Source organism: Brachycentrus maculatus, unplaced genomic scaffold, assembly GCF_059751285.1.
Source record: "Brachycentrus maculatus isolate JH-2025_06_01 unplaced genomic scaffold, ASM5975128v1 h1tg000711l, whole genome shotgun sequence".
In the NCBI taxonomy this organism is placed as follows: Eukaryota; Metazoa; Arthropoda; class Insecta; order Trichoptera; family Brachycentridae; genus Brachycentrus; species Brachycentrus maculatus.
In genome coordinates, this window is record NW_028281442.1 from 192,671 (window position 1) to 210,298 (window position 17,628).

Consider the following 17,628-nt stretch of genomic DNA (forward strand, 5'->3'; position numbering starts at 1 on the left):
CATCAAATCTATTGTGACGCGTGTTTCGATGCATTCTGCATAATTTTCAAACACCGTAAGCGTAAAATGATGTGGAACAAATCGAAACACGAGTGACATTAGATTGTAAGATATAGAGGTATTTACCAAGTAAAAGATGAATCAAAAATGGATAGATATTACCACAAAGTTACTCACTCCCGAATCAATCAATGAAATTGCTAATAGTTAATACACACATACATAAATTTTCAGAATAAACACATACATACATATACATATACATAAGAGTTAAAATATATTGTAATATATACAAGGCCCTGAAAAAAAATTGAAGTACCTACAGCATCTCATAAAATTTCTATATAGAAATACAGTAACATACTCGTAAATGACACGATTTTTTTTTTTTTTACTTTTTTAATTTTCAGTCATGTTATCTTTTTTCTCTAGTATGTGTGTAGTTTTTCGGGTCTGTAAATTGACTCTGACTCGGAATCAGGTGATAAAGTGGTTTTTATTCGTATCACGAGCGAGGCGGAGCCTCCCACGTCGCGTTCAACCCTTTCTAATTTGATTCAATTTGATCACTACAATGCTACAAGCTTTTTTTCTGAAGTTGAAAAAACATATTGATCTTTTTACTTTGTACCATAAGTGAATGATTATAAATATCAGCGATAAGTGTAAATGTCCATTTTTTCTATTTTTCTGTATGTTTTCTTTCTGAGATAAGTAGGTACATAATTGAAAGTTTTCCGGATCTGATACAGAAGCATCTAGACTTCCTGACAGACTCTTTCTTGCAAAGCAATTTTTTTATTTGTTTTATGACTTATGATTATGACGAAAATTATAGAAATTGTGGAATAAAATTGTATCCCGATTTTACTGTCAATTTGCAAAAAGCTTAAAAGCTTTCAATCTCCCTGTCACTGACAACCTAAATAAATACAAGTTTGTCAAACCACCACCAAATTTTCTAGATGTGCCCAAGTGTAGGCAGTGAAAGGGATTAGTAGTTACTGACGATCCAGATTCTTTACGTGGGTACGACACTTCACCACAGTGCAAGTTAATTTCTTCTTTTTCTTCTAACATTATTCGCACCCAATGGTGCATAGGGCACTACATCGTATTGACGCAGCGTTATCTTGATCGTTACTTACATGAAGACAAGGTGATCACTCCTGCGCTTTAGGGACCAGTCCAGGGTAATATTAAATAAATATTGGAATGTAAAATCACTAATTTTTAATTCCACCCTCCCCCCTCTGGGAATCAAACCCGGGACCTCCAACACGGTAGCTAAACACCCTAACCATTACATCACGGAGGCGGACAAAATATTGAATATTATCATATTAAACAGCAGTATATTTTTTAGTTCAATACTAATGTGATATGCCGTTTTAAATAATATATTTTTTTTAAATACAGACACTACCAAAAATCAGTTCTAAAGTAAAGAATTTAATGTTAATAAAAATATTATGAATTTATAATATGTACATACTTTGTCATAACTTGTTCGATTTATTTAATTATTTGCAAAATTTATTCAATATGTCGACGGCATATTTTACAATAAAAAATATAAGAATAACAGTGCAATTGTTTTTATATATTGTATAAATATTATAACGTTTAAAAAAATCACAAATTACAAATAAAAATGTACTTTTGTATTTATTTGTTTGAGAAACCGCTAAAATACCCCACATTGGATTTCAGAGTAGGTACTTTTAAGAATACTTTGTATTCCGCGCTCTATGACATACGGCGAGTTTTGTCTCTGGTCCTTTCTTTCCGATTTCGTGAAGTGCGGCTGTTGGTAGGTGGATAATTTTAATCTTTATTCATCCGTTTATTTATAACAGCTAAATTGACGAAAATGTGGATTTTAGTTACTCAGTTCCATAAATTGTTGTTTATTCCGAGAAATTTCTTTCGCCAATGGCCACTTCACACATATAACCTATTATTATTTTTTAGTGTTGACAGTTCCATGTGTACTATGTTTCGTGGAGTTTTCGGTGTTTTAAGGTTAATTGTGACCGTATCATGTCTTATTTATGCAAAGTTACATGTATTAACTCCTAATTTGCAGGCCCAAACAGCTGTAAAATGAAGTTTAACAAATTAGTGACTGCCTCAAGGAGGAAAAATAGGAAGCGGCACTTTACCGCTCCTTCCCATATCAGACGGAAGCTTATGTCCTCTCCTCTGTCCAAGGAGTTGAGGCAGAAGTACAATGTGAGGGCTATGCCGATTCGCAAAGATGATGAAGTTCAGGTAAGATATTTATGCATAATTTTCTTGCGCAAAATGAGGCTCGAAGCTACGAAAATTTGCATTAAATGATGAACCTATAAACCATTCACAGACTGTAGGCACAAATTTTACCGAGTCGCAGGTTTAAAGGTTCTCTTTAAGCTGCGTGGCTTGGTTTAATGCGGCCTATTAACTGGTTAAAACTTGGCTCTGATAGTGCAAAACTTGGTTCATTTACTTGTATAATAAGGTCAATATTTTAATACAACTTTTAACTGGAAAACCTTTTCAATTTGGCTGATTTTAACAATTTTATACATGTCGTAGATAATTGAAATCTGATCATATCGGTGTGAGAATGATATCTAAGATGTGAATTATTTTGCAGTGACAGAGTCTTTAAATATAAAAAGAAAAATTCCTTTTTCGTTAACAAAATATTAAAAGTTTTTTATTTTTATTTATTCTAAAAGATTTTCATTATCTTTCATTCATCATTCACTTTGTGTAGTATCAAAAAACTTTACTTTATTATGACCAGTTTCGGAATCACCATTTTCTTGCCAGGTCAACTTTACATTCTATGAAGTGAAATTACTAAGGTTACTTATATCGCTCACTCCTTTCAAGAACATCATAAATCAAATAACTTGATTTTTCAGGAGAACGTTTTTAAAGTTTAAAAATATAACAATGCATTTAAAATAAATATCAAGCCATTTATTGAACTTTTTACTGTGCAACAGATCTTTTTAGATGAATTCTGAATGTTTGTTCTGTATTTGAAAAATATTAAGTTTATTTAAAAAAAATAATTAAACCATACCTTTTCTTCAAAATGCAAAAACAACACTTTCTGCCCTGTAACGGGTAAATATTAAGTTAAAAATATGCCACATTTGCTGGGATATAGTACATTTTTTGGGCATTCCGAAAACATGCACAACTGAAAATTGACAATTTTTGATTTATGACGTCGTTGAAAGGAGTGAGCGATATGTGCAAATGTGGAGGTCCTCACCAAAAAGTTATGTTTCCAATATTGCACAAAAATCCTTCAAATGCAAATCTATTCTGTTTACCGTATTCTATCGAAATCTTAATTAAAATTGCGACAAAGTGTGACCAATCCTGTGTTAAACCCATATGAAATCATAAAATCTAAAAATATAAAAAGAGAATTTCCTTCTCGTTCGTTAACAGAAGATGAAAAGTTTTTTTTTTTTTAATTTATTCAAAACGATTTTTATTATCTTTCATTCATCATTCACTTTGTGTAGTACCAAAAAACTTTATTTTATTATGACCAGTTTCGGAATAACTATTTTCTTGTCAGGTCAACTATACATACATTGAAGTGAAATTACTAAGGTTACTTACTAGTGTGACAACATTTCAAAAGAGAAAATAAGACAGTAGAATCCAAATTGAAATATTTTCAAAAGTGAACTTGAAATCAAATTTAATTGGTTAAGTATGATTGGAAAATATTTATTATCAATTGCGTTATTTCAAATTTATCTAAACAGGATGTTTTCCGTGAAACACGGAGTTGGCAAAAGAAGGATTAAAGTAGACTGAATGCGATCTCTCAGAAGAATGTGTGACAAAACGATGCATGATGTTCGAATAGTGAAATAAGGAAGGAATGCAAAGCTGAGATAAGCATTATCGATAAAACTATGAAAGCTGTGTTGAGATGGTTTGGACATGTAGAACGAATGAGTGAGGAAAGAACATTGAAACAAATTTATGAGGTGAATGTAATTGGAAAAAGGAGCAGAGGAAGACCGAGAGAAACTTGGCACGATCAAGTATGCCAAATACTTGAAAGTGGTCAGGTTAGGAGTCGTAATAATCGGCGGGTATGTATCAGGAGATGCATGAACGTGGAAGAGGCGAAGAATGTTTGCAAATACAGAGTGGTGTGGCGTTCTATTCTCTCTGCCTACCCCTGCGGAAAAGCGGCGTGAAGGTTTGTTAGTTATAAAAACTTCTCCAAACTTTATACCCACTCCAATGGTGCATAGGGCACTGCATCATATAAACACATTGTTATATTGATCGTTAACACACGAAGGAAAGCCGATTAACCCTCCGCTTCAGGTACCAGTCCATAATAATTTTGAATAAATATCACTTTTATTTATTTGATCTCTCCTGGGAATCGAACTCGGGACCTCCAGAACGGTAGTCGAGCGTGCTGACCATTACACTACAGAGGCGGACAAATAACAAATATAAATAAGTAACCTTATAATAATAATATTAAGTATAATCAATTTTATATAATGCCGTTTTCATGATAAATCACCTTTAGGGCGCCTTAAGGTGGACCGGAGCATGTCGTCGTAACATCGCTCGTGGCGAGCATCACCGAGTATCCGAAACTATGGATGGAGCGCTCGGCTCGGTGTACTGACTGCCTGAATGCTCGCATCCTAACATGTTACGTTATGACGAAACGCTCCGGTCAGTCTCCGCCTTTAGGGCGCCTTACAATTTACACTAATTTAAAGTTTAGCAGTTTTCCACTCTTACGATTAGATATTCATATAGATAGTTAAGTAATACAATCAATGTCTACTGGCAAGAGTGCTTAATTATGCTAATAAGTTTTCCTCGGAGTTTCCTTAGAGGATAGAACGCCACACCGCTCTGTGTTTGCAAACATTCTTCGCCTCTTTATTATTACTTCAATTATTCTGACTCCTGACCAGGCTACTTTCAAGTATTTGACATACTTAATCTATTTCCTATTTTGTTTTCTATTTCCAACTACAATTTGTTATTTTTTTCCATTTCTTTCTCACTCGTTCATTATCTCTTTTATAAAGTTTTATCAAGTAATTCCGGCAGATTTCCTGACGATGTAAGGCCGGGGAATGATGATGTATTGCATTTTTAGGTGGTGCGTGGACATTACAAGGGTCAGCAGGTTGGCAAGGTGATGCAAGTGTACCGCAAGAAGTTCGTCATCTACATCGAGCGTATCCAGAGGGAGAAGGCCAACGGTGCCAGCGTATACGTGGGCATCCATCCATCCAAGGTAGACTTGTTTCTAATGTTCATCTGTCCTTCCTTTAATCAAAAGCTCATAGTGTACGTCAGTGGTTTCCAAGCAGCAGTCTATTGTTTACATAATAAAATAACTACAGTAGAAAAAAAAAACCTATAATGTTGCGATAAGTACCACTTTATCGGAGGGAACGTTATAAGGGGTTAATGTTTTAAATTGTTTTTTTACATTTTAACCAGTGAAATGAGTCATTATTAAATTAAAATAAATTTAACCTCTATAATATTCTCTCGGATAATACTACTTATCTCAATGTTATAGAGGGGTTTACGGTATATAGTTTTTTCCACATTTATTTTATTTGGACTGTGACCAAGTTCCATCGCTATCGACATCAGACTAGTCTGTCTCAGTCTGATGATGTCAGTAATGCCGAAACCCAGTCAATGGTTAAATAAAATAAATGTGTAAAAACTATACACTTGTTGTTTTATTATGTAAAATTTAGGTCCACCAAAAATCGTCAGTACAAAAATCAAAACATTGTAAATATACTTGTATTGCTTTACGGCATAGATTAGTCATATAATTTTGACCCTTTCATAGGCAGCTCTCACACTCAATATGAAGTTTATTATTTCATAATACATCAAAATCAAATTGACCCGTAATTACTTACTATTGATTTGTATGTGATTTCAAATCCTAAGGTTATAAATGTTTATGAGTCAATTTTGCAACTTTTTGTCAAATCACATGATGATCTTTAACCTGTCTTTGTTTCACTGTATAATACTGCTTAAACCACTCTATCATAATAACTCTATGTTTGCATGGGTTATTATCTGAAACTATCCCAAACTGCAATTTAAAAAATTAGACTCTGGTAACACATCGCTCACTCCTTTCAAGAACGTCATAAATCAAAAATCGTAAATTTCCAGTTGTGCATTTTTTCGGAATGTTTTTGTTTTTGCATTTTGAAGAAAAAGTATTGTTTAATTATTTTTAAAAATTTACTAAATATTTTTCAAATGAAGAAAAAACCTTCAGGTTTTACCTAAAAAGATCTGTTACACAGTAAAAAGTTCAATAGTGGCATGATATTTATTTTTAAAGCATTGTATTATATTTTTAAACTTTAAGAACGTTCTCCTGAAAAATCAAGTTTTTTGATTTATGACGTTCTTGAAAGGAGTGAGCGACATGTGGTCGAAAATAAAATCCAATATTTTTTCTCCATAATATTCATGGAGACTGATACCTTTTTTTACCCCTATCTGTACCCGGATGGTGCATAGGACACTGCATGGGATTAATGAAGCGTTAACTTGAGCATTAATTATAAGAAGGCAGGTCCTGTGATCTGGGCATTTAAATTTAGGAGTGGAGTATATATTATGAGATATGGATTACCTAGTTCAGGATAAAGGACATTACAGCTCTATGGGAAAGAAAATGGAAAATGTTTCGAGTTGCATACCTGTACTAGTAATGGCTTGTGTAATATGAGTTCCTCGAGATCACCCTCCATATGATTTAACGATCACATTAATGTTTTCCGGATCTGATCTATTCTTTATTTACCTAGTTAGGGTTTGTCTACCCGACCAAAGGTACATGTGACATGATGAAACAAACCATTCATGGAGTAGTTGTTCAAGAGCCTCGCTGGCAGCAGTCTCCCCTGGGTTCTCCACCGGAGCACTTCTGTTGGCGTTGCTCACTTCTACCGTGTCAAAGAAATTGGCTCTGATCACATTGAAGTAGTTCTAAATTCGTTCCATACAATAATGAGTCTTGTTCATTCAGTAAATATTGCATATACAGTCGAACTCGGTTATTACAAGTTTCATACAGCGAGATCTTGGATATAATGAGGAAACATTTGTTGATATTTTTGTTTGTGATTTTCTCCATACATTTTTTCACATTTATGACACTCTACTTCTTGGGTATTTTAAGTCTGTACTTTCCTGCAAGTTAAATAAATATTACAGTGAAAAGATCTCATTTCTTTACGCCCTTGGGAATCGAACCCGAGACCTCAAACATGATTTCTGAACATGTTAACACCATAGGTTGATTAATTTTTTTTTTTTTAACTCTTGAATATACCACTTTAATGAGTTTTATTTAAATATACGACTAGTTTCGAAAACTTAGATGTTTTCATCTTCTGGTACAAATTAAAACTTAAGTTAAAGAAGATGAAAACATCTGTAAGTTTTCGAAACTACAGTAGAATCGCGATATAACGAAATCCAAGGGACCAAAAAATATTAATTCGTAATAACGAATTCCCACATATAACGATTTTTTTTAAATCATACTTAGTATGTATATGTTGCGCGCCGTTGCAAAAAATGTTGCGCGGCTTTTCAAAAAGATCGCAAGTTCTGCAAACAAAGGAGGAAGGGGGCCATAGGGAACTGAATATCTACATATTTTCACTAGTTTTCTTATTAACCTTACGGTGATAAAAGTGCCGCGGGAATCGATGATACTCGTATGTATTTTGTACACAATATGAGAATGTGATTTTAAAACAGGAAAAACGTAAATATTCCTAGTTGCTTTTACTGGCCATATTTAAAGTTGAAATATAACAATTTTTTAATGTTGGGTCTGGTGAATATGTATCTGAAAATGAGAATAATAACATCAAATATAATGATAATAATATCACAAGTAGCCGCCAAAGCCGAGAACGAGAACGGCTTGCGCGCTACTGACGGCCAGTGTTGTCAGACGTCAAAGAGTAGTTTTCGATATTGAGATTGCGAAATTACGAAATTGCGAAATTACGAGACGGCGAAAAAATTTTTTTTTCCAAAATTTACACGATGAATTTTTTTTCGCCGTCGCTAAAAATTTCCTAAAATCCATTAAAATTCCGTTATAATCCTTCAAATTCCGTTTGATCTCTTTATTCCTTCAAAATCCGTATAAAACGAACAAATTCGTATTTGTCCAAATTGTCCGTCATATTTAATATTCCTAGTTGCTTTTATTGGCCATATTTAAAGTTTAAATAAAAGTATTTTGTAATGTTGGGTCTGGTAAATGTTATTCATAATGTCATTCATTTGCAGCGACGGAAATAAATAATTTGTAAAAAAATCGGGAATCAAATCCTAACATAAAATCGTAAAAATACACAAACGTTTCTGTGTTTGCGCGTGTGGCGTGCTTTGTAAGTATGCGTGCATGTCGTACGTCGTAACACATTACTCCGCTAGTCCAATAGTGTGCAGATTGTCTTACCCGACACTACGCCCCACTTAGGGCGCTTGTCCACTACCCGAAATTCCGTGTAATTTTACTGTCCGGCACGTCAGTTAGCGTTTTAAAATGACGATTGGCTTGGATTGGCTTGTGCTTTTGTCCATCTTTCTTCGGATCGGAGCTCTTGATCGGTGCGTGAACACGTTGCGCGTAAATTCGATCGTAAAATCGTCGTTTTAAAACGCAAACTGACGTGTCGGACGGACGGTAAAATTATTCCGTGTAGTGGACAAATGCCCTTACGATGTAGATAAAAGACGGATGCAATTTGAGGATTATTATTGTCAACAGAATCATTTCATTGAGATAAAAAGATGGATTGTAATTTGAGAATTATTATTGTCTACCATTGAGATAAGCAGGTGGACTGATTATGGGAGAGAATATACTTGCGAATTTTTATGGCCTACAGAAATAATTTCATTGAAATAAGAAGAGAGATTATAACTACGTCGCCTACTTTCAAAATCCGCCAGATCCATATAAGTCGAATTTACAAAAAAAAATCCAAATTCTCCGGATAACATTTATGTTTCAAAGATTTGTCTATCTTTATATAAAATATTTTAAAATAGAGAATTTACCCATTTTTTGGAAAGTTTTTCAGTACTCAAAAAAAAACACGAGACACAAATCGATAATGACGTCATCTTAACTTTTGACCTATCTCCGCTCTCTGATTGACCGATATGGGTCAGAAGGCAAGTTTCAGGAATTTGAAATACAACGCTGTTTTTAAGTATTTTTTAGCGGGGTTTTCAAGTATTTAAAAATTTTGAACAATAAAAACCACAACTGGCATTCCGATAGAGTATTTATTTTAAAATCTTATAAAACTGGATCTAGCGGATTTTGAAAGTAGGCGACACAACTAAAGAATTATTATTGCTAAAGTAAATCATTTCACTGACTCATTGACTCTAATTACTAATTACTCAAGCTGATGGGATATTGTATTGAATTACTTTTAAAAATCGCCATAAAACCATCCGCATATGGTGCGGCGGCGCGGCTAATTTTATCTTAACATTTTTCATTTCCGCGCGGCGCCGTGGCGGCGCGGCTTTGAAATATTTTTATCATAACATTTTTTATTTGTTATAAATTTACTTAAATGTATTGGCACTTTTTCGTACGGGACAAAAGTGATTTTGTTATACATAATAACGGGATTTCGTTATATAAATGCATTTTTGTATGAAAAAATAGTTTTAGGGAATAAATTTGTTTTTTTTTTTCGATATACGTCATTTTTCGATATATCGCGATTACTTATATCGCGATTCTACTGTAGTCGTATGTATAAAAAAAACTTATTAAGTGGAACATATATTCAAGTGTTTAATTTTTTAAAAATAATCAACATGTCATTCCACAAAATTAATGCCGAATCAATGAATAATACACTATAGGTTAAATAATACCTATAAATAAATAATACCTGTGTAGCGGACAGGTGTCACTATAACGCAAAAATATTTTTGATCATTTTTTCGATACACTCTTATATCGCTCGCGTAAAATTACATTTCTTTAACTTCACCATTAACAATGTGTGTATTTTGTTGTATACAGTCTTTGTTGGCAGTCAATAATGGTATTTTTTTTTATTTGCAGTGTGTGATAGTGAAACTGAAGATGGACAAAGACCGCAAGAAGATCATTGACCGCAGAGCGAAGGGTCGCCTGGCAGCCAAGGGCAAGGACAAGGGCAAGCACACCGAGGAGTCTGCTGCCGCGACAGCCACCGCCATGGAGGCCTCATAAACACACTGCTCTTCACCTAATTTGTAATAATTAAGTTCAAAAATATATTTACAAAAAAAGTCCGCGCCTCTTTCATTTCACCCACCCATTATCCAGATTATCATGTAAATTAAATAAATAAATATTCTAATTAAGGTCGCAAATGTGAAGAGGCATGAGAAGTGCAGAATTGCAATGACATCAAATCGAGGAAATGATAACAATATTTTAACACATTGGTTATGATGAAATTTGCCAAAGAAATGTAATTTGACGCCGGCGAAATTAGATCGCGTCAAAAGAATTGACAATATTTTTGTATTATATTGGTACCTATCCACCACACAGCAAGGCAAACATGACAAAATTGGACATTTACAATGTGTTTTTTGTATATGAAATTAAAGGTAGCCGAAATATGCACACCGCCGCAACAAGGTTTCTGAAATGCATAAATGCGTGCACACCACTGTAACCTAAAGTTTCTGAAATGCACAAATTTGTGTATGCAGTAAACAATGTGTTAAATAATTATCTCACTGCCATACTCCAGGTGAATATGCAGAAGAAAATGGAGTGGTGATACTATTATCATATTAAAGATACCTACCTGCCAATATAATTTGATAAGTAAAAAGTTTTACTGCCATCTATGGGCTAAGTAAAGATTTATGTATCTTATTAGATGAAAGATGGTTGATAAAGTTTGACCAAAAATACAATAGAGTGTGTAAAGTCATTACTTTTGATCAGGTATGATAAATTGGCTGCTCAAATCAATTGGTAGATCAGCAGTCGCGATTCGAAGGTCCTGCTAGTTCCTTTTTTCTTTTCATATCGATTATTATTATTATTGATTATTTCATATCGTAATTATTTCCTGAAAAAAAAACTATTTTAATTTTTGACCTTTGCCTTTTTCCTAGATAGGAATAGAAAAAATTAAATGCTGGCATCCATCAGTATATTCCTTTGATTTACCGGAAAGCGGTGATCTGGGATATTTAAAACAAATCCAAAAGAATGTTTTTATGACATCCAAAATGCAGAAATTATTCTGCAAGCCTGTGCCCCCCGTAATGAAGAACCCCTGACAGTCGTCATCTTTTTATACCTAGAGCAATCTAATCCCGGGTGGTCAAATCTCAATAATATTTTCTAAATCTCTTATGATAGTTCATTGTCAAAATTAATCATGTTTTGTACTGTGGTGTACCAAGTTATGAAAAAAAAATGTGCTTAGTTCCCGTTTTGTCTGGGATTGTCCCGATTTGGGGCGAGTCATAAAATCCTAGACAGGACCACAAATTGAGTTAATCACGGCCAAACTAGGATGCATGGTAACCCACACTAGGTGCCTTTTCAAAGTTTTTACCAGACAACCAATTATGTTTTGTAAATACAGCATTCTCCGTATAAAGACTGATAAATATAATAATAATTTTGGATAATGTAAACAGTTTAAGAGACTAAAAAATTCATGGATGCTACAGAAAGGTAACGTGATTCGAAGGCATGGCCTAGGTGATAGAAGGACCAAAGACCTGAGGATGAGGAGAGCTGACCCAAAGAGTCAACTAATACGATAAATTGGGATGGAGCCAGGAAGAAGAATACTGTAAATAGGGCTATTTTTGTGAAATATTACCTCAAGTGTTTACATTGAAATTTACAATCACCATACGAGATGCAAGCTAAAAGAAAAAATGTACCGCACCTCTCATACACTCCTACGCATTCGCACTTACGTACATATTACTCTCTTCTAACTTCCCAAATACCTTTCATTTGTGATTAAGATCTTTTCGTGAATCCAGTAAACAACACTAAAGTAAGATCATATTATTTTTTTTGTTCCTTATCCACACCCAATTGTGTGTAAGGTCCATTGGATAATCCACCATTATTTCAATCAGGAATTATAAGAAGGCAGTCGTGATTAAGATCGGTCATGAACTCTTTATTACATCTTATAAAGAAAATGCAAATACATCATTGATAAGGTTTATTAATATTTCTCGAAGTCTTGTGGTAATTACATTATCAATATGAGTTGCTTATTAACATTGTTAATCCAGATATGAAATATGATTAAAGGATCCACGATTCTTTGAACACATTTAAAATGTAGTACAACATTAAGATAAAAAACAATTTATCGCAATTGGACTAATCATTGGCGTCGTCGAGCACTTAAAACATTATTGCAGGCAAATAAATAAAACATTTAGCAACAAAAATCTTTCTAAGAAGAATTCCTTTCATTAAACATAATTTACAACAAAATATATAAATAAGTGTTATTCTTCCTTCACCTATAACCGTTACAGTAAAAACAACTAAATAATATATCCTAAAAACTTTAATTCTAAAATCTTAAAATTGAGATTTAGGCGGAGGTCACGCTTGCTCATCATCCTCGGAGTTGCTTACGGATTTCGGCCTTAACGTGGGCTTAAAGTTTAAACGGATGCTATCGTTGACTCCTTCCCGGTTCCGGGCGATCTCGATCGCGTAGAACTGTATTCTGGGAACGAGTAACGTGTTCCTCTCGGTATAGTCTTCCTTCGCGTTCGCTCTCATTAAGGTACCGAAGCTGTAATCTTCCACGATGTTTTTGAACTTTTCGCAGAAGGGTCTCCATTTCGCCTTCCCCGCGGTGCTCTTCAGCTCATCCTCGTTGATAGTGTCCACATTCAAGTCGGGGAAGTCTTGTCGAAAATGGGAATAAATAATATCATCGTTCGGCGTCAGTCGCAGGATTTTAGGGTCTACAGCGCAGAGGATCTGGAAATTATAAACTTTTGTAAGTATAAATAAAACACATTTGCAAACAGAGAAACAAGAAATACGGAATAAACGCATATTAGATATTTTCTATTTGCAGCCATAAATCATGTATCAAACAATATTCAAATGTGATTCTAATATGACTCTAATTGAGTATTAAAAATAAATTGACCCTTTTATATAAAATACGATGAAGAATAATTATAAATAAAAACACAAATTACGTGTTAAGTTTCTCATTTGTAAAATACAATAAACAAATAAATAAGTCCTGAGTTTTAAAACGTTTAAATAAAGCTGAAAAATATATTTATCTCATCATGCACTACATTTAAATTCTTAATTTACAGTAATGTGTCTACACTTGAGTGAATTAAAAATTGCCCTATGTATATAGTTTTTCCATACCTAGGTTTCTTTATAATTTTTTTTTTAATTAATCTAACTTAAAACGCAGTAAAATACCTAAATACCTATAATAAACATTAATTATACATAGAAAATCGTCACAAAATATATTTGAAAAAACTGTCCTACAAAATAAGAATTTATAATTATCATGCAGATACGCATTTTAACAGAAGTTTTGTTTTATTATATTACAATTTTAATACTATTTTTACTTGTGATTTTAAGTCTATAAGACCACCACAAAAAATTATTAATAGATACGTTTTTGCATCAAAATATATTTCATGTCCCATTTGGAATTCAAACTAAGGGATCCATAAATGGTAATCAATAAAGCACTACACAATAAAGTAGACAATTTTGAAAAATTCTAAAATATTACTACATTTTATCATAATAATTTCATAAACTAATTATCGTATTTTTGCATTCAAACAATTCATATTCAAATTGAAATACAGAAGAAAGAAAACATAATACAATTTTTTATACATCAGAAAATCAACTAAAAACATTTTTCACGTGTCTGCACAAAATCATTTAATTAATATAAGGATATAAGAATGCATAATTTCTGCTATGAAGTGAAAAAAAAATATTGCCAATCGTGATGCCAGTCCACTGTGGCATTCCACTAAGCGGAAAGCTAGAATTCTAATTAAATGGATAGACTTGGCTAGAGGACATTCCATAGCCATGGAATGTATATTTGCAAGAGGTCAATAAAGGCTACTCTTTAATGGCTTAAAAATTGGCCTCTTGTAAATGCCTTATTAAAGTTTGGCTGCATTGCCAAAAAAAAAACATTATGGACTGCAGATTTTTTTTCTTGCTGTAATTTATTGATATTTTTATTGTAATTTCCTCTATCAAACAAATGATTAAAAATCAACATAATGTTGCTACTATCATTGAAAGATGTCGCAAGTATAAAAAATACAAATATGTTTACGAAATATAAAGAGTAAGGGGGGGAAAATAAAAATGTAATTTTATAACTAAATTTGATGAATAAACTTTTTGACTCATTTCAAAAATCTGTTTTCAGTTCTGATCATTATTTTTTATTGGAATTCTGAAATTACCACTTAAATTTATTTTTTAAATTTTATACTTATATATTTAAGATATATTTTTATTTTAATTTAAACAATAGATGCACTTTATTGATGTTCAACAGGGTTAATTAAAAAAATATATAATTATGAAAAATGAATATACAAGACAAAACATGTGTATTCATGGTTTTCTGTTAAAGATATATTATTTTTTTATTTAAAATATTTATCGGGTTAAAAATTAGATATTTCCTAATAATTATTTTAAACTAAATTGGCATTAAATAATAATTATAAACGTTAGTTTTATTGTATATCAAGATAATTATGAATTCGATTTACTATAATTACGAGGTATATTGTACATTGGATTAATATCTTAGCAAGTAAAATGTCTTCGAAGTTGTGTTGAATGAAATTGCTGCCGTCATAAATTTTGAACAAAGTAACATAAACAAATTACGTATCATTGTTGGATGAAAATTGTATATTACGTATAAAATATTTTTACTAGGTCGTAATTTACTGAAGATAAAAGGGATAAATAACCTTAAACACTCGACAATTAACATACCACTATATGGGAGATTTTACGTCGATTATATATATAAAACATCAAAATAAAAACAAAACGATCTCATATTCGCCATTGGACATAAGTACAGATATGGCGATCGCCTCGTGTTGCGCAAAATAAGTTACAAATATGTAGAAACAGACTTACGTTAAAATAAATGTCTCCATGCTCTATCGCTTTCGAAGCCCACAGATTTTCGAGCGTCTCATCATTCCCGAATTCCTCGGCGGGCCTTGAGAGCACATTGAAGTCCTGTCAAAACACGTGAGTAATAAGACAAAGTGGGCGAAAACAATATTAGAAAGTAATTTTTAAATAAAAGTGCCGATGCTAACCATGCTATAAAATTTGCTAAATGGCTATCGTTTTCTCGAATCACAGTTTATTTCTACCCGTAGAGTTAAATTAGCAAAAGGTCAGACTGCAGACACCAATCCAGCTCGCCGGCACGTGCTCCGAAATGACAGCTGAGCGAATCTCGGGACGAATATGGAATGAAGACAGCAGCAAATTATGCAAAGTCGTTCCGTGAAAACTTCACTTTCAGTATTGCCAGATCCATTTATCAATCAATATTAGTTGAGTAGGTACTGATTTGGTTTTGTTACTTTTAACCCTTTGTGTGCTGTAATAACAAATAAAAAATAATGATACTTTAACGATTTTTCGAGCATCTTGTCCGAACTCGGAACAAATAAATGTTTAATCAAATAAAAGACTTTTCCCATGGTACACATAGCAATCTCCAAGTTACACAAGCTAGTACAAGTATGAGTATAGAACTCCAAGGGCCTCAGATATTGCTTTTTTTTCTATTTTTCCCTTTTAAATAATTATTATATTATATTCCTTCTCCACTAGCATTCCTGTCCTTCAGCACCTTAATTTCTTTCACTTACTTCAAATGTGTTCCTTCACATTGCCGTAATTAAAAAAAAATAACTTACCACTGTGCAATACGATGTGTTCTCCTATGCACCATATGGGTGAAGATAGAGCTGAAAGAAAAAAAGGTAAAAAATCTAATTATTTAGTTTCAGCAGTTCGATACATATTACCACAAATAAAAACAAAATCTGTAATTTTTTTCTTTGTGTCCAAAGCATAATACGGATAATTTACCAAAATAATAAATAAGTAATAACCAAGGACACTCATTACGTTTTACTCTACATTTGTTTTTTTTCGTTTGAAAAATTAACCTTTTTTAGGTATCACAATTCACAATACAGTAAAACCTCGATATAACGGACTTCTATTTAACGAACTTAACGGACGTAATAGACAAAAATCCGGAAAAGGTAACAATTTTTTTTTAAATCGTTACATTTTCCTTTGTCGCCGCATGTAATTATTTTTGTGGTCATGACAATCACAAATTATGACTCAAAACTTCAAACAAAACTTGATTCCTTTTTCGAAACAGGATTACCGAAAGCAAGCGTATCGATACAAAAAAACAACGTTACTTCGTGACAAGTGTTCGAAAACAATAAAAAAATATTTTGTTTTATATTGTTTATTTATATCTAAATGCAGTGATCATATTTAAAAAAAAATGATTTAGGTTATCTATTTTTATACAACGGACTATCGCCTTCAACGAACACCTCCTCCCCACAATTAGTCCGTTATATCGAGGTTTTACTGTAATATTCAAATTAGTGCTTAGCAATATTGTTAAAACTAAGTGAGAGGCTCACTAACTTCTGAGGCCTTTTTTTATAATAAACAATTATCATATGTTTATTGATGTACATTTATTATTAATGAAAATATAATTTCATCCTAACCTATTTTTTAATCTCGTCAAGTATGTATAACAGAATGGAAAATGCTCTACGTATTGGGTAAAAATAAGTTATTAATCATGTCAACATGTATAATGCTTCACATGGTAAAAAAAGATTAATGACATTTTTATCTGGCTTTTACAATATTGAATGAACCTGTACTTATACATGAAAAACTTAGACTTAGTTATTTGGTTACTTTTTTATTTGCAGCGACGACATGACGATGCTAGTATAAAAATAAATATATAACTTGAAAAGTTATATATTTATTTTCATACTAGCATCATTTTATAAAAAAGATGAAAATACACATTGATTTTCAAAATAATATCTCAGGTTCGCAATATTTTGAGAAGCGTTATTTTTTTCATAATAATAACAAATTTCACGTTGACCAGGTAAGTACTTGAAATGTTATAGCTTCCGTTATGTGCTAAAAAGGAAAATATTCAGAGTTCAGTGACTAAAAACTGACGCATGCGCATTGCACAGACGCCATCTAAACTTCTTTACCTGTCCGCCGTCGAGTGAAAATTGGAATATCGGGTTTGTTTTTACCCTGATGATGGAGTATTTCTGCAAATCTGAGTACAACGAAAAGTTTTTCATTTAATGCTCGCGTAAGTAACTTTGCGGCTTCGATTATTTCGCGGGTACTAGCCGTACTCGATAAAGTTTGTTTCGTATAGG

At 32.7% G+C, this 17,628-nt stretch overlaps 3 protein-coding genes across 4 annotated transcripts in view; 2 read left to right on the forward strand and 1 right to left on the reverse strand.

Annotated features, from left to right (window-relative positions):
- The first annotated feature begins 1,779 nt into the window (after positions 1-1,779).
- Positions 1,780-10,389, forward strand: RpL26 (ribosomal protein L26). The gene is made up of 4 exons (XM_088274714.1): positions 1,780-1,813; positions 2,090-2,274; positions 5,162-5,302; positions 10,178-10,389. The coding sequence occupies exons 2-4, from the start codon at positions 2,107-2,109 to the stop codon at positions 10,325-10,327; spliced, it is 459 nt and encodes a 152-aa protein (XP_088130840.1). The 5' UTR covers positions 1,780-1,813; positions 2,090-2,106; the 3' UTR covers positions 10,328-10,389.
- A 1,856-nt stretch (positions 10,390-12,245) lies between these two features.
- On the reverse strand, positions 12,246-15,638 carry LOC148300460 (protein PBDC1). Its single transcript, XM_088274740.1, has 3 exons — positions 15,478-15,638; positions 15,290-15,394; positions 12,246-13,093 (listed from the first exon to the last, which is right to left on the reverse strand). The coding sequence occupies exons 1-3, from the start codon at positions 15,478-15,480 to the stop codon at positions 12,707-12,709; spliced, it is 495 nt and encodes a 164-aa protein (XP_088130866.1). The 5' UTR covers positions 15,481-15,638; the 3' UTR covers positions 12,246-12,706.
- A 1,783-nt stretch (positions 15,639-17,421) lies between these two features.
- The window catches only part of LOC148300461 (uncharacterized), a 31,370-nt gene continuing 31,163 nt past the window's right edge, over positions 17,422-17,628 (forward strand). For both annotated transcript variants that reach the window (XM_088274735.1, XM_088274736.1), the window contains exon 1: positions 17,422-17,558. The gene's annotated coding sequence lies outside the window, so the exon portion shown is untranslated. The remainder of the gene's footprint in view (positions 17,559-17,628) is intronic.